At 38.7% G+C, this 24,566-nt stretch overlaps 1 protein-coding gene across 1 annotated transcript in view; it reads right to left on the reverse strand.

Annotated features, from left to right (window-relative positions):
- The window catches only part of VPS53 (VPS53 subunit of GARP complex), a 1,983,995-nt gene that overhangs the window by 1,939,873 nt on the left and 19,556 nt on the right, over nucleotides 1–24,566 (reverse strand). Inside the window, exon 3 of the mRNA XM_044054290.1 lies at nucleotides 6,478–6,527. Within this exon, the coding sequence (XP_043910225.1) occupies nucleotides 6,478–6,527 (50 nt within the window). The remainder of the gene's footprint in view (nucleotides 1–6,477; nucleotides 6,528–24,566) is intronic.

The raw sequence follows: 24,566 nt of genomic DNA on the forward strand, positions 1-24,566 counted from the left end.
TTTTCTCTCTCTGCTGCTGTAGGATTCTGCAGGACACCCAGGCAGGCTCTTGCTGAGGTAATACAAGTGGAAAAAATGTGAAACATCGGTTTTTAAACACAAAGATGAAAGGGATAGAAATAACTGGTTCTCAGGATACCTTATATGCCAAGTACACATCACCTTTCAGTAATCTGCAGGAGAGAGAGTATAGAGGTAGGGTTTAAACACAATCTGTATAGGACAATGGTGTTTATACCCTGGATTCTCCTGGTAAGGAACCTTTGCGGGCATTCCAACTGCTGCTTACGTCTCTGTCAGGTATATGCTGAAGGGGGCATTATACTCAATGATGGACTTGATAAGGGCCATAGAATGCGGCACTGTGACTTCTTGGACTTGGATGCTATGCCTTACTTATAAGTTAGGTGACACAGAATGATTTTCTTACTACCTTGGCCATATGTTGATAAATGGCCAGATTACTGTCTACATATGTTCACAGATCTCTGACTACTTGTCAGCTCTTTTAGCTGTGTCTTATCAATGACGTTATTAGCCTGGGTGGCAGTTTTCCAAAAAGGCACTATAATGCATTTCCTGGAATTGTGTTTTTGTCTGTGACTTTGGTACCAGTCATTTGTCTGTGTTAGACAGTCTTGTAAAATGTGTGTGTCATGGGGGGAATCTATGATGGCTCCCATTTTGCAGTTGGGTCAGCCAAAGGCTCCTGACCTTAGCCTTTACCTCCAAGAAGTAGATCTGAAATAGCAGTGGTCCCAGCACGGAGCCCTGAGGTATCCACACTGGTAACCAATCTCTTAGTGGAGGTGATATCTCCAATCCTGACTTCCTGGGTCATATGAGCCATCTGGCAATTCAAGTTATGTAGGGGTCCCAACTCAGTGAGTTTATGAACTATACCAGAGTGCAGTATTGTAACAAAGACCTTAGCCAGGTACATGTAGGTGGTATGCATCATTTTCCCCTTATCAGTTGCTTTAGTGACCTTCTCGAAGAAGCCCACAAGGTTTAGTAGGCATGATCTTGTCTTAACAAAGCCAAACTGGGTTGGGGTCCAGTATCTGAAGAGTGACATGTATTTGCTGATAATTTCCAAGATAATTTATTTCACGGCTTTGCATATTAGAGTATTCAAACTAATAGATCTGTCGTTTTTGGGGTCGGTTGATAGTCTACCCTTGAGAAGTGGGATAACCATTGCAGTCCTCCATTCTTGAGGTACAAAGCCTGATTTTGAGGCCAAGAGTTGAAAAGTGACATAAGTGGTCCTGATAGGTCATCTTTCCTGCTACTTAGGAGGCATCTTGGGACATTACTGGGGCCCAGTGAGCTGTGTTTTTGGCCTATGTAAGCACCACAAGGACCTATTCCCAGATAATAGCTGGGGGAGGTTATGCTAGCAGGGATTTCATTGAGCAAGGCAGTGAAGAAGTTGGGGGGGGGGGGTGAAGACTGAGCTGAATTTGTTAGCCTGTAAATTTGCTATGTTGCTGTGCTCAGCGAAGGTGGCATCACTGACCACCAGTTCGGCACAATGAAGTGTGCTGCCTTTGAGGTTTTGACTATAGCTGTAGAAGGCCTTGTGGCTGTCTTTAGCTTATGAGGCTATCCTGACCTTGTAAATGACTTTGGAGGACTTGATTAGTCCCCTTAATTTCCTGTTCAATTTAATTAGAGAACTCCTATCATTATCCTTTTCTTTAGTAATCATTATCAAAGATGTCAGCATAAAGTCAACAACAGTTTTTGGTGTAGGAAGCAAACTCTGACAGCGATATTCTCAGTTACTTTTTTGCCTTGGTCTGCAGCACAATCTGCCCAATTGTACTCAATGTGTGTACTGTAATAATAGACCTAAAGAGCATAGAAATGATTACCTTAAAAAGTACTTGAAGCAGAAAGCTCATGGTTGTCTTTGGCATGCAGTGTTGTCCGCTCATCCCTCTTCAGTCTTTTTCAAGAGAAAGAGGGAGAAACACCTTGGAGAAAAAAAAGAGTATTAGGGATGCCAGTTATACTATTTCTGCTTCAAACAGCCCCTCTCGGGTAAAAGGCATCCAGTACAAATGAGGCTATTTTGCAACCCATCCGCCATTATACTGTGACTAGCTCAACAGAGGGTTCTGAAGAAGCCTTCTTGAGGCTGCCATGCCACCAGTTGCTATCATATCCTTACAAGCTGACATCACGTTGTCATCAGCAAGATCCAGAACTCCTGTGTAGGCCCCACCCTCTGACATATAAGTGCTGGTATCAGAGGCCAAGGACAGATTCAATCATATTTTGTCATAGAGCAGTTTGAAGGGAACTGGATTCAGGTTTTGGTCACCCTTCCATGACTTGAGGACTTTTATTCTACACTCCAGAGACAAGACCCAAGCCACAAACACCTTACAGGTTCATAGGTGTTTACTAGGCTAATGACCACAAGGGCCTTTTTAAGCCTAGCCATGCATCCCGGATATTTGACAGGTTCTGGTACCCTTGATAAATGTAAGCAGGGTCTTGGGATGTGAATCATTGACCTGTGTCCATTAGAGACATAGGTGTAGATGCCAAACCAGGGATAAATTTCTTGTTCCTCATTCAACTGTCCAAGTTACACTTGAATTGGGTTAGGGAGGAACTCTGCTTCACATGGATGGGGAACCTGTTACAGAGCAGGGGTAGTCTCTGGGATACATACCTGTCACTCCAGCAGGTCCTATTTATATCACAGACAAGGTTTAAGTCTTTACAATGGGTAATTCTGATGCTGTTTGTTTTGTGGATATGCAAGAGGTCCATCAGAGTGGGGTCTGAAAATGTCTTGTATGCAAGATATAGATCTCCTCTCAACAGCCTGTAGGAGACAGAATACAAGGATACGACCTTCAGGCAATCTGCATAGGCCATGTTACTTATACCTTGTATTTTTTAGTGAGGGGTCTCTGTGGACATTCCAATTTTTGGATATGCTTTGTTAGGTACATACCAAAGGGGACATTGTACTCAATGATAGGTCTGATGAATGCCAAAGCCAGTGGAACAATGACTTCTTTGGACCTAGATGTCATACCTTTGTTTATAAGTTGCACAACAATGATTTTCCTCACTACTGTAGACAAATGATGGTCAAAGGCTAGATTACTGTCTCCATATGTCCCCAAGTCCCTGACTACTGGGTCAACTCTTAGCAGGTGTGTTGCCAATATGATAGTTATCAGGTGTGGATGACTTCCCAAAGGATACTATTATTCATTTCTTGGCATTTAGATTTAGTCCGTGGCTCTGTCACCACTTGTTTGTCTGTAACTGCCCTTCCTGAAGAACATTTGTGTCAGTGGGCTATTCAATGACAGCTCCTAATTTGCAATCATCTGCAAATTTAGTTAGCCAGAGGCCACTGATGTTGGCCTCAACTTCAGAGAAGTAAATGCCAAAAAGGAGTGGTCCCAGAACCGATCAATGAGGTACTCCACTTGTGACTGACCTTTTTGTAGAGATGGGCTCCCCAATTCTAACTTCATAGGTCCTGTCTGTGAGCCAGCTGGCTATCCACCAGGTGACATGAGGGTTTGTGCCTAATCTCTTACGTTTGATAACAATGCCCAAGTGGCTGTTGGTTGGTTTGCCTAGCCACAGGTGACAGGGTCTGAGCCTAAACATCCTCAAGTCATTTCTCAAGATCCTTTCAGACTGGCATAAGGTTTTGTGGATTTTATTAAAGCCATACAGCCAACACCTGTAAATAAGTGAACACAACAGGGGTATTCAGATTTCTCTTGACTTTGAGGTAGAGAAGCTAAAATATGTAGATCAGCTCTCACCAGTTCAACTTCTAGATTTAATTTTGAAGACACCCCCTCTCTCCAGCCTGATCTTTTGGAAATACCCTTTACAGAGTGAAGGAAGCTTTGAGTTGGGAGTCTGAATTCCCTCCAGCGCAGATTAGGTACAGACAGTCAGCTTGACCCCTGACCTTGGTTTTCTATCCAGTCCTTGGAAGTTCTGGATGATGACTTCTGTGAAACTTCTTTGCAGACAGATTCCACACACCCCTGTTCCTAAGAAGCCAAACCACATCTATTGTGTCTGTGAATACCCCAAACACCTCTCAAGAATCTAGTGTCTCTGGATTCCATTAAGGTATCTGGTGGGTCTGCAACCATGAATCTCATCCCAAATGACAGGAAGAGTAGGATACTTGGTCTGTTTGGTATGAAAACTTACTCATTGGCTACTTTAGGCATTAAGGCTTTCAGCTGCCAGTTTTGTATGCTCAAATACCAATAGTCTCTCAACTAGCAACTGAAGCAGAAGGCAGAGGGGGTACAGGACAAGAACCTTAGGAAAGAGATGCTGCAGTTATTCAGCGTCTTTAGTGAGGAGATATGCCAACTCCTTCCAGAACATGTGAAGTTGGAGATCCCCGATGCCCTATTGGATAAGGAGCTTCTCTTTGGGATCTCTGCTGAAAATGGATTCAAAAAGCTGGAGGAGAAGAGTAAAACAATGCATCTAGTCAGAAATCTTTTTCAGTCTCCAACCCCCCTCCCCAAGAAATGTTAATTATTACCCAAGTAACAGTCTGCTTTCTCTTCACAAACACTACAAAGGAAAACCACAGAAAGTGAAAACTTTCAAAGTCCATAAGAAGTGGCAAGCTCTGGAGGTAAACCAGCTGAGTATCAGGCTAAAAACACCTACAGGGAGCAGTTATGATTCTCTGCAGCACCTCATTCCCCTGTGGAAAAAATCCCAACACCCACCCACATCCCCTCACTCCCTCCCTACTTGCCTTCTATTGAAGATAGGAGGCAGGTTATTCCTTTTTGTAGACCAATGACAAGACATTACTCAGGACAGGTGAGCCCTGCAGGCTGAAAGATTAGAGGATAGCCTACAGTTTCTAACATCATCAAGATTCCTCAAGTTCTCAACCAGCAAGTGACCTAGTGTTCAACAGGTGGACAGACTTCTGACACAGGGGTTCTTGGAACTGGTATAAAGACAAAGCAATAGGATTCTTCGAAACTTTTCACATTCCCAAGAAAAGAAGGCTTCTTGCACACCAATCCTAGGCAAAATGTTGACTTTGCAAAACAACTGCTACCATTTCTCCTCCCACGAGTCTTAAGGGTAACCATATACCTGAAGGATGCCTCCCTGCATGTTACAATTGTTCAGTGGGACAGGCAACTCCTACTATTCAAGGCTGGGGGTGGGGCATTTTCAGTTTATATCCTTACCCCTTGTCTTGCATACTGCATCTAGGGTCTTTACAAAATGCCTGGCTCTAGTAATTGCTTTTTGCAGGACAAAAGGTATACTCATCTACCCATATCTACCCAATAACTTGATCTGGGTATCTTGTCCGGAGATTCAGAGTACCATAAACCTACAAAAATCCCAACTAACACCAGTCAGACATGTGACATTCCTAGGTGATATCATGTGCTTGGAAAAGCAGATGGCTTTCCTGTTACCAGTATTTGAACAAGACTGCCATTCTCCACAGTATTTCAGAGGGGAATTTTTCAGGCTGTTGGGAAACAAATTAAACCCAATGATTGAATCCACTGAGTTATTATTTGCCTACTTGTGGCCATGGATAAGCATTTTGTACTTCAGTGCGTCTTCTACATAAAAGTCATTACTACAGTGGGACTTGTCAGGTGACCTAAATTCTAAAACTGTGCCCCCCATTTATAACAGAGGCTAAATAATGACACAATTAGCAGTGTTCTAGTCGTAAATAAGTTCAATCCAGCATTTTACTTCAGAAGAGGTTCTCCAATCAGACCCAAATAATCAACGTTTTACTACATTCATCCATCACCAGTCTAGAAGCCACCTAATCTAAGTACAGTGCAGACATTAACTGGAAAGTTGTGGAAATACAAAAAAAGACAAGTTAGCATTTCAAACCTAACCTATGTGTTAAGAGAGCCAACACCTCAATGAAACAAAACAGAAATCAATCTTTTCAGCAAGACATGCATTGTTTGTTTAATAAAGATCAGAAAAGAACAGAAGCCATTTTTTGCCACAGGGAAGAAAAGAAAAATGCTTCTTCTTTTCCAGGGTGTGACACCACAAGAACTGGTTCACCACTAGTCTGCTAAATTTAGGTCTGCCAGGACAAGGCCCTCCTGTTACCTGGAACTGCTACCATAGTTAGCAGAGTGGATAGTACAACTAACCACTGAGAACAGAGTTCAGTACCAACCTCCAATCACAGACTGCATGGAGGTATGCATATTCTCCCAAGATTTGCAGGATTTTTTTTTTCCAGGTATAATAATTTTTCTATAATAATTTTTCTACCGCCCACTAAAGATATGCTAGTGGAATGACCTGTTTAATAGTCTATGTATAAAACTGGGCTATTTCTGTAAAGGTTTCAGTCATGGCTGAAAAATGGTCCATAAACAGAAGTCTACTTCCCCAACTCATTACCTACAAAATGAAAACAAAAATAAAGCCGCTTACCTTATTTTCAGTCTGATCTTATTCACAACTTCATCTATGTTTGATAAAGACTGTGGAAAACATAAAAGGGAAACAAACCAGTGTAAAATTAATGAAAAGAACCTGAAATTAAAACACAGCTATGTGATGCACATAATGAACTACATTTTACTCCTGCTACTATGCCTCAACCACCCTTCATCAACATTTACATCAGAAGAACCCAGCCACGAACATGGAACAGTTCATTCAGACCATCTTTTTGGATACTTGTGTCTGTAATATTCTTCATTCACTTTCATCGAACATGTTACAGACATAATTAATACAACTGAAGGTAATCTAAAAAGCTGCTATAAGATGTGGGATTCTCCTACCAAAAAAGGCACATTTTTAGTATTAAAAGTACACTTATACTAACCTTCCAATACGGCATTACATTTACTGCCAGATCCTCAGTTTATATGCAATTTTATGTCCAGGAAATATTCCTAAAAAAGTTCACCATCTGCCCATTTCCCTTCAGGTCAACCAGTTAACTACCACTAATATATAAATTAGTGCACACAGTTCACTGCCCTTCTCTAAGAAACTTTTTCAAGCTGTCATTAGACCCAACCTCTGCATCTCTCACTTGTACAACTCATACATTTCCAAACTCAGGCCTCAAATATGGAGTATCTTGCCTACCTTTATATGAGAGAAGCACACTTCATTGTTACAGTTAATCACTTCTCTTTATTGCAGTTAAATGCAACTGTGACTCTGTAATTGCTTAATCTTGCTGGAATCCCAAAATGATCTCAATTATAGCCGTTACTCAATTACTAACAACCATTACTGACTGTTATTGAAAAAAAAATGCCCTATAACAACATGACAAACAGAATGGCTCAAGATCTCATGTAGCAAGTGATATCTTGTGTTTTGTTCTAGTGTTTAATGCATCTTACCTGAAAAAGGACCACTTGGTCCTGATTACTCACCTGTAAACTAAACAAGAGTTCAGAAAAATTGGGTAGATTATAAATGATGTATAATGTTTGCAACTGGGAGTGGGTCCACATGGTTTGTGATGTAAAATGCTTGCAACTAGAAAACAAACGACACAAACACAATCCATTTATATAAATGTATGATTGCCTATGTAGTAAGTGATGGTTTAATAAATATGTTTCTTGCAATATATGTGAAGTATAATGTTTGTCATGGTAATATACTTTGATAACTTTTATATGAATGTAGATTTGCCTATGTCACAAGTGATAATTCAATAATGGATTTAGACAAAATCATAATATGCAATGAAATAGTTCCATCTGCTGGTAAGACAAGAGAAATGTCATTTGCAAAACAGCAGCAAAACATGGAAATTTCTTGTGCTGAAAAGGACACAGTCAGTGAAGCACAGCAGAAAGGACAAAAGCTATACATGAATGCACTGGGGTGGGAGGTCTACCATTGTGAAGCAAATGTTAAACGATAACTTCTATCAAAGATTACAAAAGTGAAAAATTACCATACTGCTGTGGTAGATGAAACTTCATCTGTCAACTTGTCTATGGAGAAGCAAGTTCACAGAGAAAACATAAGACATCCAAGACTACAAGGGCTACTCAAGTTCTGGCTACAAAAATGCTAGTGTCTCTTCATCCCTCCAGCTGATTTCAAGCACCAAGTGCCCATCCATTGCTAGGCTTTTTATACAGTACCTCTAGTGTCAAATGAAAGGTAAAAGATCCATCCTGGTACAATCATGTTGCATGGCTGGGCTTTTTAAGTTCTACCCACTAGTCCTCCAGCATCCAACACGCAGTCATATGAACACAAGAGCCACACATGCTCACCACAGACATCAATCCGATTTTCCACTTGTCATTCATGCCAGCCAAGCACTGTAAAAGCCAAACCATCTCAGAAACAGCAGAGTTAACCATCTACTGTTCATACTTTCTTTGACCTCTTCTGCTGATCCCATTTATCTGGGCCACCAATCAAATCTGGGTTGCTGGTATCACAGATCACAGCTCTACATGTCCACATTTACAGTGGGACTCTCTTATATGCCTTAGTTTTCTTTTTTCAACCACTCTACTGAAGATGTAGTCAGTGTCCTTAATTCTAGTCAACCCTACAATTCTCATCTTCAAAGACCTGAACCCCACAACTTTTTTCCACTCAATATCCTCAGCTACTACAAAGATGAAAGAATTCACACTCTTTTTGTATCAATTAAAGTGCTTCACATCATCATCTCCTAAAGCCTTGATGCTTTCTTATGTGAGCCAATTATACTAGTACCACAACTCAGTGCCTTTTTCACGCTGATTGACCTTCTTAGCCTTCCAGTCTAACTGTTCAAAGTCCTTTCTCGTTTGTAATTATTATCCATTCACTACTAAATTTGCATGACATGCCAATATAACTCACTGTCTGCATCACATCACAAAAACTAAACTAGTTCATAGGTGTACATTAGGCGAATGACCACTGGGACTTTATAAGCCTAGCCAGGAAACCCAAATGTATCCCAGATTTTTCAGATCCCCATTCATCTTTTCAACCAAAAAGTTAAAGGCTTCCCTTCTTGCACATGTCATGCACACTAGTTAATAATGCAAACAGTAAAACAATTAACCATGGTTCTTTAAAGCTAAGCTCCTCCATTATTTACTCACTTTTCTTTCTTCACAGCACACTTACAGCTAACATATCCTTTTCCGACTCCTGTCATCCAACAAGTTGTTCATTCACACTAAATTATTTTACTACCCACCATTACACTGCCTGGTTGGGTTACCATGGTGTCCTATCTGTCCTATCTGAAACAGCTAAAACCTAAAACAAACATCAGATGTACCACTCAGATGTAACACCCTGTCCATTTAGTAAAGTAAGTAAAACAGTTAAATTTCTTTAGTGCTCCTTTGAAAAGAGTCTATATTTCAATTAAATTACAAATAATCCCTTAAGATCACTTATGTCAGACTGATAAGTCTTGTAACTGCCCACCGTTTCTTGTTAGCTTCTTTATAACATACCATTGCAGCTGCTCTTTTCCAGCACTCTCAAAGGACCTTGTGAACCATACATTACAGACTGTCACCTGTACCACTCAGAACTCCAGCTATTCTCTACTTTGCAGTGTTGGTCCAATAATGTATTCAGCTTCTGTCTAATAGAAACTTTCTACATTCTAATTTCTGAGAAAAGACATGGCATTCATTAAGCTCCCTTACTTCAAGTCTAATACAAGTTCCTGGACTATGCCATTAGGTAGCAAGACAACAGGAGTGATAAGGGAACTTGGAATTTTGGTTTACCTTGCACTCCTGTTACTTTCAAGCAAGCTGTCCAGCTTCCATGCAATTATGTAAAAGGCCATATATGTAGTGGGTGGAGGTCTGGATCGGAACTCTACAAAAATACTGTTGTGCTATTTTTTTTTAAATGGTGGCATAGCTTTTGACCAACAACAACTGTATCTGAAATAAATTTGTGTCATTCGTAACAAGTTACAAACTAACAGAGAAGAAAGGTGACCATAAATGAGAAAGGCCAAAGGCAGAGTAATGGTGACAAGAGTATTTCTAAGCATAACACTGTTTTTCAGATTTTCCACCACATTTGCCAGCTCGGCATAGTAAAGATGTAGTGGTAAGTGAAGAAACTGGAGAAGACCAGAGTAATAAAGTAAGTTACAGGCACTGGTGGTAGACATCTAAAATGAGAAGAAATGGCAGTGTACACAGGAAACAACCAAGCATGAACTTCCAAGAATCAAGATGATCAACTTTAGGAAAAGACGAACACTAAAAACGCAGCGCGAATAAAATAAAAGATGCACATTAAGACAGCAGGGCAAATCATGAAAGAACAGAAAGAAAGGAAGAAGGCATGCCACTATGACAGCCAGAAAGAAGCACTAGAAACAAAAAAATGACACAGCCAGAAAGAAGCACCAGAAAACAAAAGGGGTTAAACAACCCTGAAGACTCCACAGCCTTCTAAATCCAACAGACAACAATCCAAGATGTGGCCTGAAGAAGGAAAAAAATTACAAACCAGCTGAAAAGGAAGAAAGTGGATGGACATTAACTACAGCTCTGTCCGTGGCTGCTAACTGCTTAAAAGAACAGCAGTGACTTTTCAGTACATTTTTGAAGTTGCCACACTGCAGATGGAGTACATCAAGATGATGGAGCACATCTGGACCATTAGTAGCTAAACCTCTATCACTTGATACTGATGGGAGGCTAGATGTTTATGCAAATGTGCAGCCGAGCACCGCAGTACAGACAAACATGGCAAGGAAAGCACCTCTGAACACTACTTCAGGACCTGCAAGATTTTGTTCACTGCATTTTAGATACAGATAGAACAGCAGCAAGGTGCCACTGAATGCTTCTTCATAAGCTACTTTTTAAGAACATTTTTAATTTTCAGCACAGTGGGTGGCAAGGCACATATGAACACCTTTTCAAGGGCTTTCAGTCTTTTTATTAAGAACACTTGATTTTAGACAAACTGAAGGACTGAGCTGATGGCACTTTTATACTGGTCGAAACGTGGTCACTGGAAAACACAGATAGTGCTGTGAAGAAAAAATGTTAAACAAATGGTAATATTCACATTATACCCACCCAAACATGCGTGTTCAATAGACTTTCTTGTATAAGAATATAAATATAATCTGGTATACAGTTCAAATTCTACTAGTTAAAAGTAATCAACAGTAGCACAAATTCATTAGCAACACAAGTCACATGCCATTTTGTCCCTACTGAAGAATGTTCACCTATGCCTGACAATCACCACAATAGATTTACTTATAGTCTGAGAACCTTTCAGTGGATTCCTATAACACAATCACAATTCATCAAAACTGACTGGATGCAAAACAAACAGGAACTTAAGAAATAAAAATATAGAAATGTTTAAAACACTTTCATTCCTATGACTGGAACTTCATCAAAACATCCTACAAACTATATCCTTCAACAATGAAGTACCTTCCAAACCCATATAACCCTCCTTCAATCCTTTACTAACAACCCCAAAACACATTTAAAACCAAACATACATGCATTTCATTGTACATCATAAAATATTATAAAAACACTAAAAATAAATTATTTCACCTTAAGACAACTACACTGTATAATCTGTAAAAAAATTTGCAATACATTATCATAGAACTTTATATTGCCTTATAGGCTCTAATTTTTGCCCCCTTTTTGTAACAAACTGATATTAGAAATAACTTCCTTAATCCCTGGAGACTTATTTGCATTTAAAGGCAACTGCCATGCAATTCCCTTGCTTCTAAATCTGCTGACCAATTCCCACCCCCTAATAAACTGGTACCATTCCAAAATGAAAAATACAGACTTCTTAAAACCCAAACAAACTGAACTGTGTTTAAATAAAACATTCATTCTGTCCTGCCTCTTCATAGCACATACAAGTTGATATATCCTAATTTTCAACTGCTTCTCAGTTTTGTCAATGTAACATACCAGACAGGAGGAATGAAAGCTCTTAACATTAAACATTTCTATATTTTTATTTCTCAAGTTCCTGTTTGTTTAGCATCTAGTTAGTTCTGATGAATTGTTGTAATAGTCTGAGAATCTTCAAGAGTAGCTGATGATTAACATAACATTTTAAAATACTTTTCACTAAGAAACAGTTTTAACAGAACTTCATGAAAAACAGGATTCCCAATATAATAAGGTAATTAGTCATGAAATAATGAATAAAGAACAGTGTCAATAACATGACCACCCTGAATGCCAGCCCTTTGGTTTAATTTTCCAAGTCTTTTGGGTTTCTAATATCAGGAATGGACCCCATTCCCATCATAGGTCAAAGTATGCTTAAAGTTCATGAAATTACTATTGTTTCAATCTTTGTTAAAAAAAAAAGGCAGACCCAGCAAACAAGCCAGCAAAAAAAAACACAATCCACAGCACCACGAAGAATGAGAAGTCCAACCAAAAGTTTTTTTCTAAAAAACAGCTTTAATCCTTAAAAGTATAAGCAGGTACATTTAAAAATCCAAACAGAACTGTTTAAATCTCCCTCCATGAAGTAATTGTGGACTTAAAAGTTTTTGTTTGAAAGTTGAACTTTAACATTCTTTTTGAAGATAAAGAATTTTCTAATGACGTTTAGAATTAGCAGTTTGTACAACCCCCACTGCATCCCTTACTGTCACAATTTGAAAAATGTTGTGAAATTGATTTTCGTTTAATGTTTGGGAAGCACTTCAAAAATACACACAGTGCTGATGCAATGGAAAATAACATTAAGGGATTATTTAACTTGCTGTATGAATCTGGTCTAAGGGCAATGCAAACAGGCAAGGGAGGGTGGGATTGTTTGTAATGTTTGTAAAGGACTACAATGAACGTATTTTTTAAATTTTGGCAGGTCAGGCTTATGAACAATCCAGTCTGTCAGAGCTCAATAAAGCATACACACTAATTAGAACGCAACTCAGGGATATGTTTATTGAACAGCATATTAGTATGAAAGAATTTAAATAACTCTCAGTTGTGGCCCCTCGAACACCCACTATGTTCGGGGTACCTAAGGTGCACAACTCCATTAACAATCTACCATTTAGACCTATTGTGGATGGGAGGGACTCCAATCACTATACCATTATCACATTTTATTGTCAAGAAATATGCATTTTTATTAGAAGATGAACAACATTTATGCCGAAACTCGTGGGATTTCTTGGCTAAATTAAACAATGTAGAGTTTGCAGTAAATGATTTACTAGTCACAATTGATGTACGTGACTTGCACACAGTGATACTGCATGGGGTAGCCTTGGACTCCGTACAGGATTACCTTAGTAGGAAGGGGATTGTTCAGGGCGAAATAAATATATGCCTGGAAATGTTAGAAACCATTCTGTGTAACAATTTTATATACTTCGAAGGAAAGACGTACAGGCAAAAAGAGGGGGTGGCCATGTGGTCATCAGTGGGTTCTTTCCTGGCAAATGTGGTTATGTTACAATGGGAGTACCACATAATTTTCGGGCAGGAATATAGGGATAGTATTAAGATATACCTGTGTTACCTGGACGATTTGTTTATTATATGGAAGGAAGATGAGGAACATTTGGAACAATTCTTGCAGTACATTAATGGTAGCACGGATTTTTTTGCAATTTACTCATACTAGCAGCAGGGATATTATGCCCTACTTGGATGTGGTGATTGAAAAGGACTTTGAGCAGGCGGGTTACATGGCTAGTGTTAAAAGTAAGCCCACTTACTCTAACACACTATTACATTACACCAGCTTTCACCCATTTAAACAAAAAAAAGCAGTGGTGAAGGGACAGATGGTGAGAGCGGCCCGAATAAGTACAACAGAAATTGGCATTAAGTAAACTTTTTTTTAAACAACCTCTAGTTTAATTCTTGGGAAGTTTCAAAAAATATTTAAGTACACAGTCTCCACAATGTTACCTCTCCATCATCACACCACCTTAACCAATATTTTCCTGTAATTTCATGATCACTCAAGTGGCTAAGCAACTGCCCTCTTCCAGCAGTATGCCCCCGAATATGCATACAACTGCCTCACCTTCCCCTTGCTTTTCCTTTTCTTTAACTTGTTCCATTATCAGATTCTTTGTACACACCAGTGATTGTGGCAACTCCTGCAGCATGTCCATCGCCAACTTAGCTGAGGTTAACAACTGCATACTTACTGCAGAAGATACTTTGAAAAAAATGAAAATGACAACTTGTACCTTATTTAAGCCATCAACACTATTGTGTTGGAACTGAAAACTCCATCTGTTGCTGCATGGCAGGCTGAGAAACCATGATCCATGAATACAGGTCTTCCATCAACCATTATTCTTTTACTAAACCACCAAAACTACACTAAAATCTGCTCCTTCTCTTGCCACGTCATGCTTTGTTGACCACAAGTCCCAAGTAGCCTCTTTTCATGAGGGACCCAAAATGATATTCATACTGCCCAAGTGAAATTTGGCCACAGTACCTGGGAAATTCTCGACTCAAACGACTGAACCACTAGATGGCACATGGCTGCAACTAGGCTCAGACACTTCTAACATGGCAAAAGATACCAGTAATGATTGAGATGAAAATGCTGCTGGGCCTGTGGAGTCTTGTAAAGAGATGGCACAGGCAGTTGTGATCAGTTTTGATAATGAAGGATTTGAAATGCAATTGTTAAGAGATTTAATTCAGGAATTGAGACACAGTATAGAGATGAGGCTAACTGGCATATGATGGTAGAATAAATGCTACAGGACAAGACATTTTTTGAAAATGTTGGTAAAAAAACTGGGAGAGAGAAGCAAATACTGGAATTAATGGTATAAAGCTGGGTGCTAAGTTCATCTGGTGGAAAAGTCAGGTTTAAGGACATACACCTGCAAAAAGGTTGAGAGGAATTGATATCAACACTGAACTATGAAGACTTAGGTTGAAATTATGAGTTAGGGAAGAAGAACAAGCATGCAGGGAGAGGGAAGCCGACCGGCCTGCAGAGGAACTCTGAAGGACTAAATGTGCAGAGAAAACAGTCAGTGGTAAAAATCAGAACAAAAAAAGCAATGAAGTCATTAACAGGAGTGACATTACAGATAATATTTTATGAATTAATCAGAAAAAAAAGCATGCGGTCACCATGGAAAGAATTCTGTTCCAGAATTTAAGTGTGCAATTAAAAAGAAAATTAAATACACATTCAGAGCATCAGCTATAGAAGAATAAGAGTAAAAAACTTTTTTTCTATAATGTTAAGAAAATGTATGATGAAAGAAATGTTTGGATGGGAGGGTAGGAATTATGGACAACACTGAATATGAGTGAAGAAAAGATGCAGCATTTATTAAACACAATATTGTTAAATCGAAAAAGGGCACTGTTAAATACTGGGGACAACCTAAAACTTTTTTGTCTATGGAGAAACAACATACCTGGTGCAAGAAGGCACAGACAATGTGGGAGATGTATCATACTGCCAGATATTATAAACCACTATACAGAAAATGTAATGAGAGTGGACATTTCTTGTTTGACTGAAATTTGTTCAAACAAAATAGGGAAAAATGAAGAAATTAGTACAGCAGAGGAGCAATTAGTTGAAAATAGTACAAGATATTTGTAAAGAAGGAAGTACTGGGAAAAAAAGTAAAGTAAATGTAGACAATACTAGAAAAGGATGAAGTTAATGAAACAGGCATACAAACTAAAATGTAAGTTTGACAAAGAAGAGGGATTTAGAGATGGGGAAGAATAAAATTATGAAAAATCAGTTGGGGAGGGTTAGGAGAAGACAGGTCAAAATCTCAAAGTAAAAAGATACAAAGAAAGGAAAGTGATATGGGAATACTGGCATTAAATGTAAATAGTACACAAAATAATATCAAGAGTTCATTGGTGACTGAAAGGTGTGATTAAGTATGGATGTGCTATGATTGTTGAACCCTGTATACAAAGAAACAGTTTTGGCAATATGAAGAAAGAGGATTATGGTCAGTGGGAAGACAGACATGTTCAGGGACAGGGATTCTGATAAGAAATGCAAAGATGAAAATTAGATGTTACAGTAGCAGCACCTGGGAGGTCAGTAATACGTGATACAAGAAGGAAAACATGTATCAGACTAGCAGTGATACGTACATGCACTAATATGTCTGAAAGGAAAAATATGTTTGAAGAAAGAAACAGGTAAGGAATGACAAATATGTCAATAATTATGGTAGGACAGTAACTTAAGGAAGGAAAGACAAAAATAATGAACTGTACTAAAATAATGAAAAAGTTAATAAAATGCATTTAGATGAATTTTTAAACTGAAAACAAATGTATGTAATATAGTCAAAAAGATGTGAAGTAAGGGGAGGAAATAACAGAATGTTGACAGTACAACAGCATGGGTAATAACTGGAGATGAAAAAGATTATAAAAGAAAAGGAATAAAAAGGTGAGCTGTTGAGGTTAGCAAAAAGGCTAAAATGATGAAATTAAGGAAATAACATAGGACAATGAGAGTGCGCTATGAAAACTGGACAAATTGACGAGTGTTGTACAAGCAAAACTATTAAAATACAGCAAACTCTCAGTTAACTGGAATTCAAACAACCAGAATAAGCAATCGAAGACATACAGTACAATTTTCATGCATTGCACTTTGTTTCCCAACCCCCGCAGAAACATACTTTACATTTTTAGAGTTGTAAAAAGGAAGATAGGAAATAAATTCCATCTCTCCCCAACCTAAGAACAAGTCAAACCAAACAAATAGTATAGGGTACAGTATTATTCAGGCCTATTTTTAATAGTAACTGTCAAGCAACCACTAACTACAGTTATCCGGCATCTACCAATCCCCATGGGTGCCTGTTAACAGAGAGTTTACTGTATTTTTAGAAGTTGAGAACAGAATGTAAATCTAATAAGATGAACTATGAGAAGGTCTGAATAGAGATGAGACAATATAGTGACAGAAAAAGAGAAGCAGAAAAAGAACTGTAAAAAACAGACAAAATAAGAGACCAAATATTTTTAAAAAGTAAAAATATGAAGTTTCACCTTTTTATGGAAAGTTAAAAGAAGAGAAGGAAAATATATTCAATATTAGAAGAAAAATGTAATTCAAAATACAAACGGGAAGGAATTATGGAGGTGATTGAAAAATGTTAAGCAAAATATATGAAAAAGAAGTGGAATGGGAAAAATGTAAGGTGAAAAAGAATATCTGGAAATGTTAAGAAACATTTAGAAGAGGAAAATTAAAACAGAAGAATTGGAGGAAACTGCAAAGGAGGAAAGGGAATAATCCAACTGGATGGACTAAAAGAAATAAAGGAATGGAAGAAAATTAAAAAAAAAACATTTGTTAAAACACTGGGTGAGTGGTTACAGAAAGGAATAAAACAGATATGTGGTGTTGTGATTACACTTATAACGAAAAATAAGATGAAAATATCAAAAGTGGTGATCAATAACCATGAAATACATATGATCATATTTTATGAAAACAATGCAAACAAAGATGAAGAAAGTATTGGATGAAGCTATACTGGATGGGGGTGGTATAAAAGGAAAAAAGATACGAAAAATGTTGGCAACAGCAAAACTGGTAAATAGGATTTTGAAAGAAAAAGCGGCAAGGTTAGTAACATGATGTATCAAAACGGTCTGCTAGGGTGAGCTATGAGGCAATATGGAAGATATTAAGGCATATAGGATTGGGGCAAAAGCAGTGGATGCAATAAGAATGCATTATGAAAAATCCTTTGCGAAAATGTTATAGTAAATGGATGGGGGTGAAAAATAGTTAATAGATAAAACAAGGATGCACACTGACATGCGTCTTTCTGTACTGTGATGAATGCACTAATACAAATGTGTGTTTGTGGCATGATATTAGAATGGTGGGATATGGAGAAAGGAAATGTAATACCTATGTGCTAATAAACCTCCAGGATTCAATGACAGCATTTCCTTGGTTCCCTTGTTAAAACTCAGGTCTGCCAAGCTTTAATTATGTATTATTCATAGCAATATGCATTTATATAATTTTTTCTTAGATTTTCTATTCAGTATACTTTCAACATAGCTGCAGGTAAACTTATGTTTTTAAGAATTGAATTTAAAGTATTTAAATTTGTTTTTTGCAAACAGTTTTATATGACAGCATTTAAAACAGTATTTTTTTTTTTAAAAACATGTTCTAATTGGTCAATTATGCTTAATTGGTTGTTAATGGCATAAAGGGAGGCATCAGTTTTTTTTAATCATTTGTTATAAATGAAGAAGTCTGAGGGTTACTTGGACGAAAACGCTTGTTTGTATTTGTTGAGGCGTTAATAAAGGATTCTACATTTGTATGCCCTTCTCCAGTCCAGTTTTGCTTTGGTTACCTATGTGCTTGTCTATGAAGATAATTTGGTCATTGTACCTAAAAATGTTAAATTGAAAGAATTGTTAAAAAAGCTAGATTACAGTTAAAAAACTGAAGATTACAGGGTATGGTGAAATTAAGAAAATAAAATACATAAATTATATCAGAAAAGAAATAAAAGTGTATTGGGAGTAAAAGCTGGAGAGGACAATGGAGAGAAACAATGGAAGAAATTAAAGTCATTGGTTTGGTGGAAAAGTTTTTAATTTACTTAAGAAAAGTCTGTATATGTTAAATAGCTCTATATTATAAAAACTAGCACACTTCGGGGGTGTATATGTTTCCAGCTAAGATGGAGAAAGAACTGTTAGATGTTTTTTTCAGTTTTATTTTGAGGCTCAAAATTAAACACAGCTAAAAATGGAGTGATATATCAAAAATGAGGAGGATGTTTGAAGTAAAAAAATAAACTGCAACTGTTTTACATAAAAGAGAAAGAAGCAAAAATGATATGCAAAAATATTACATATGAATATAAAGAAGTAAGGTGAAAATGTAGTAAGCAGGAAAACATGGAAGGAAAGGAACAAAGTTAAGTTATAGAGGTTAAAATAAAATTAAACCGATGGAAACAAAATGCAATTGTACAATATGGTCATGAAAAAAAAAAATATTTGATGCATCCATAGAAAGAATTAAAGGGAGATATAAAGACTGATGCAAATACAGAAAAGGTTTGAGATATTTTATGAGGTAGAAGATTTTCAATGGACGACTTTATTGGCTCAATTACCCATAAAGGGTAATATGAAATATAAAGTAACAGAAGGAAGGAAATGTAACAAACGTAACAATGAAGAAACAAAACATGGTTTTGAAAATGTAAAAACAATTAAATATTTTTGAGAAAGTTTAAAACAGTATAAAATGTGAAGGGTATAGAAATATAAATATGGATATGATTTTGTATAGGAAGTATGAGAAAGGATGGAAATATCTGACATATGGGACAAAATAAACATTGTTTGCTGGAGGTGTGACGTGAAAGACAAAGGTAAATGAGAGCATGTATATGTGTGTACATATATATATATATATATATATATATATATATATATATATATACACAGATAGGTGTACTTTGTTTCATTGAATTTCATTTCACCCTGACCACTTTGCTGAAAACACAAATTACTGAAAATTCATTTCACTGAACTGAACTTAGTATATATGACACTGTGTAGAGTACTGTAAGGCAAGTAAAAGGTATATGCCCTTTTTTCCACTGTAGTGCGATCCTGGAGTTAGTATAAATAGTTGGGGGGCACAGCCCCCCACATTGGGGGTGGGTGGGTGATGTAGCTCCACACCTTGTTTTATATTGCATTTTATCAAAAACTTCAAAACAATACATTTTAAACAACAGACATGCATAGTTGCAACACCAATGACTAACTCTCTCCAGAAGACAATATGTACTCAAACTAAGTGTGGGGCTATGTCCCCCAGACCCCCGAATGTGGAGGGCTGTGCCCCCCACACACCCCCAACTATATATACTAACTCCAGGATCACACTACAGTGGCGAAAAGGGCATATACCTTTTACTTGCCTTACAGTACTCTACAAAAGGAGAGGAGCAGGATTATCCCCTTAACAAAAACCTAGTAAGACCTCAAATAGTAAGCTATGTCCGGTTCTGGAGGCTTTACAGGGAAAACAACAAAAGTGTAATGGAACAGTGAAGGAAGGCCACTAAGACAGTATTGGTTATACAAAGGTAGCCCTATGAATAAAGGCACAAGACTTGTGGCTTTACTCCATGGAAGGAATGACAGGGAACACGATACGGGTGTATAAGGTAATTACAAAAAGACCAGTCACCAGTGGAGTTCCCCAAGGTTCTGTGGTGGGACCTCTCCTGTTTGGCATCTATGTTACTGAAGTAAAAGCCAAAACCAAGACCTCTGGCTGACTAAGTCTGCAGATGACTGCAAGCTAGGAACAATTGCTGAATGCCCAAATGACTTGGCCATCTTGCAGGATGGATTGTCTGAAATAAATAACTGGTGCCAAAATTATAGACCGACACTAAACACCAAAAAAATGCATCAATATATCCTTTCAGAAGTCATCTATCCCAGGGAGCTACCACATTGATAATATGTCCCTAAGAGTTGACCCAGTTATGCGGCATTTGTGAACTTATATGGACAATGACTTCACTTTTGACGGTCTGTCCATTGTTGTAATTATGTATTTCTATACTGCACAGCTTATTAAAAAAGGATTGTGTCATTGTCTCCCTTTACTCAGCCCTCATTAGGCCAATCAACTGAATATAATGCCTCTGCTGGCATGCATCTCTCCAGACACATTCAACAACTGGAATGCCCATAGGAATGCCCATAGGAATACTTTACTAAAGGATACAGAGCCTAAACATGTCCTACATGGCCTGACTCAAAGCTCTGGCTCTACCCTCGGGATCCTACACAGTGCTAAGAGATGACATGTGTCTGGCATCCAGGGCATCCTCCGACCCACTACTGATGTATTTACTGCACATCAGCAAGTCAAATGGCATCAGAAAATCTCAGTTTTGGGATCTAAAACTGTTCTGTAACATCAACAAAATGGTTTGACGGGACAAGTATATCTCAGAGGATACTGCTGCTGTGGAACAGACTCCCCATCTACATAAAACAAAGTTCATCCCTGTCCATATTCAAGCACAACTTAGATCTATGGGAAGGAAACACAAAATCTACCCCAGGACTGAACCTGTGTACTTCTAATGGACAGAGGCCGCTCCTAAATGCATTATCCCATGCATGGGTTCCCTCCAATCATCTACAATATGATCCCAGTTATTCTCATTAGGGTTAATATACAATCATCAACCATGGAATGATTAAGACCAAACTATACTAAAGGGGATAGGTTATTTAAATTATAAAAAGGAAAATTGGCTAGGCTTAAAATGGCCTACAAAGGCATCTAGCCTATTACTTACCTTTAAACCTATGAGAGGGCATACAACTTAAAAGGTTATAAATCTTTCCTATGTAAAAGGTAGTAGCTCAACACAGAAAAGGCAATAAACATGTGGAGTGATCTGTCAGAATGGTTTGGGACAAATGGCACAAGTTAAGTGTGCAACTGCAAAACAGCCTCCTGATGGCTAGATGTACTGCACCACAGCAAATACACCAGGCTCCAGTTTCTTTTTTATGGATAAAGCAATGCTATCACTCAGGGAAACAACATACAAAAATCATGGATTTTCTACAATGAAGCTCTTATTCTGACTATAGAAAGAAAAGCTATGGATTAGGGAGCCAATGATGTGGTCTGCATGGATTTTAGTCAGCCCCTTGACTTAATTCTCCAGGAAGTATTTGGAAAAAGAGATGACAGTAAACTTCAATTACAAACTGATTGAACTGACTGTGAGACACGAAACAAGATGGTAGTTAATCAAGCTTAGTCTTAAGAAAGAAGGGTAACTTAATGCAGCACACAGATGTAGCATCCAGAACTGTACCTCTTTACAGTTTCATTACCTGTTTGCACAAGAGATAAAGTACAGTTGTGTACCTACCATAAATGTAGATGTTCGAGTATATTCACTGTTGCAGTCATTACTCTTGGGTTATCCTGCTGGCAGGCTACCCACAGTCGGCCAGAATTCCAAAGTCCTGGTCCGGCGTCGGTTGCTGTCGCCTCTTCCCTGATGTCAGTGCGCCAGGGGTATAAAAGATGCAGCCACCGCCATTTTCTTCAGTTTTTCTTGCCCCGGATGTCAGGTGCCCCAAAAAGGTAGGCTAAATATAATATGCCAGTAAACATACATATAGTAAGGAAACATTTCCTTCATCTACAAGCAAATACACCACATAGGTTGTATAGAATAGAATAGAGAAGTACAGATGAACCCCAGCAAAAGAAAGGGGGAACGGAGGGAGGGTAACCTGGACTGCAACAGTGAATACACTCGAACATCTACATTTATGGTAGGTACACAACTGTACTATGTTCATCGTGTTTCACTGTTGCAGTCATTACTCTTGGGTTGAATCCCAAAGCTGAGTATGGTTGGCTGAGCTAAATAGGGTTAGGTCAGGCTATGAGGCCCTGCAGCACTGCAGTGGCAAAGCCTGCTCTGGATTTAGAGTAGAGAGGTAAGTGGTAGTGCCTTGTAAAAGTGTGCACTGAACTCAAGTTGCAGCCTCTAAGATGTCTTTGGTTGGTACTCCTCTGAGGAAGGTTGCTGAAGTGGCTGTTGCTCTGGTAGAATGAGGCCTAATGCCCTTAGGCACAGATTTGCCATGCTGAGAATAGCAGAAACGGATGCAATGATCTATCCATTTAGAAATGGTCTGTTTTGAGATAGCCTTTCCTTGTGATCCTGCAGCATATGACACAAAGTTGCTCAGTCTTTCTGAAAGCTTTAGTTCTGTCCAAGTAAAAGCATAGCTGCCTGCGTATGTCCAAAGAATGCAGAATTTTCTCACCCTTGTTCTGTGGGTTTGGATAAAAGGTAGGCAAGTGAATGGTTTGATTGAGGGCCACACTGGACACTACTTTAGGCATAAATGTTGGGTTTGTCCTCAGAGAAACCCTGTCTGGATGAAATATGATAAAAGATTCCACAGCCATGAGTGCTTGTAACTCCGAGACTCATCTTGCAGAGGTTATTGCCAGTAGCAGAGCGGTTTTCCAGGATAAGAATTTTATATCAGCTGTTGAGGCTGGCTCAAAAGGAGGCAGTGTGAGATTTTCCAAGACATAATTGAGGTCCCATGCAGGTACTGGTGCTCTCCTTGGAGGTCTTATATTTTTGGCCCCTCTGAGGTACTGCCTTATTAGAGGATGAGAAAAGATAGGAGGTTCCATATTGTAATGGGCTGAAATGGCAGAGGCATGAATCTTAATTGAAGAAAAGGAAAGGCCTTTGTCCAGTATCTCAGTTAGGTATTGTAAAATCTGAGGAATATTTTGTACATATGTGTCAATGCCCTGATCCTGGTTCCAAGCACAGAATCTCTTCCATTTTTCTGCATAAGATTTTCTGGTACTGGGCCTCCTGGCCTCCAAGATAACATCCATAACAGCTTTTGAAAGAGGAGTGTTCTGAATGGCTACATTATCCGCCATGCTGCCAGATTTAAGATCCTGAGTTGACTGTGCAGGATCCGATTGTTTTGTTGGGTCAGCAAGTGAGAAGTTTGAGGCAATATCCAATCTGGGCCTCGAGACAAGCTCTTTAGGATTGGGTAACAGTGCTGGGTTGGCCAGTCTGGTGCAATCAGTATCATGTTTGGCTTCTCTTGTCTGACCTTTAGGAGTACCTTGGGAAGGAGAGGCAGTGGAGGAAAGGCGTATACGGTTAGGTTTTTCCAGCTGAAGAATAGGGCATCCACTCTCCATGCTCATTTGTGATAAATCCTTGTGCAAAATCTCTGTAATTGGCAGTTGTGAGGGGAGGTGAATAGATCTATGTCTGGGCATCCCCATTTCCTTGTTATCATGCTGAAGACTTGTGGATCCTGTTTCCACTCGTGGGGATCCTTGAGGTTTCTGCCTAGTTTGTCTGCCAGAGTATTTGTTTTTCCTGGCAGGAATTGTGCTTGCAGGTGAACTTGGTAAATTAATGCTGTGTCCCACAAAGTCATTGCTTGTCTGCAGAGGGGGTAGGAATGTGTGCCTCCCTGCTTGTTTATGTACCACATGACCATAGTATTGTCCATCTTTATTAGTAGCTGTCCTGGATGAAGTAGGTCCTTGAAAGCTGTCAGGGCATTCTGAACAGCTAGCATCTCTTTTTGATTGATATGAAGATGCATCTGGCTTGCAGGCCATGTGCCCTGAATACATTTCCCTGCCATATGTGCCCCCCAGGCATAGTCTGATGCATCCATTGTCAGTGTCTGTCTGGCTGTGGGTAAAGTGAATGGCAGACCCTTGTTGTGGTGACAGGCCTGTGCCCACCATCGAAACTCCTGTTGCAGGCAGGGAATAAGGGCAATTACTGTCGCCAGGCTGTGGCAATGCTGAGTCCAAACACTTTTAGATACCATTGTAGTTTCCTCATATGCAGTCTGGCATATGGAATTAGTAGAATGCAGGATGCCATGAAGCCCAAGGCCTGCAGGATTTTCCTTGCAGATAACTGGGTTTTTGTTGCCAAC

Source organism: Protopterus annectens, chromosome 13.part0 (genome assembly GCF_019279795.1).
Source record: "Protopterus annectens isolate FY-2018-M chromosome 13.part0, PAN1.0, whole genome shotgun sequence".
Taxonomy (NCBI): domain Eukaryota; kingdom Metazoa; phylum Chordata; order Ceratodontiformes; family Protopteridae; genus Protopterus; species Protopterus annectens.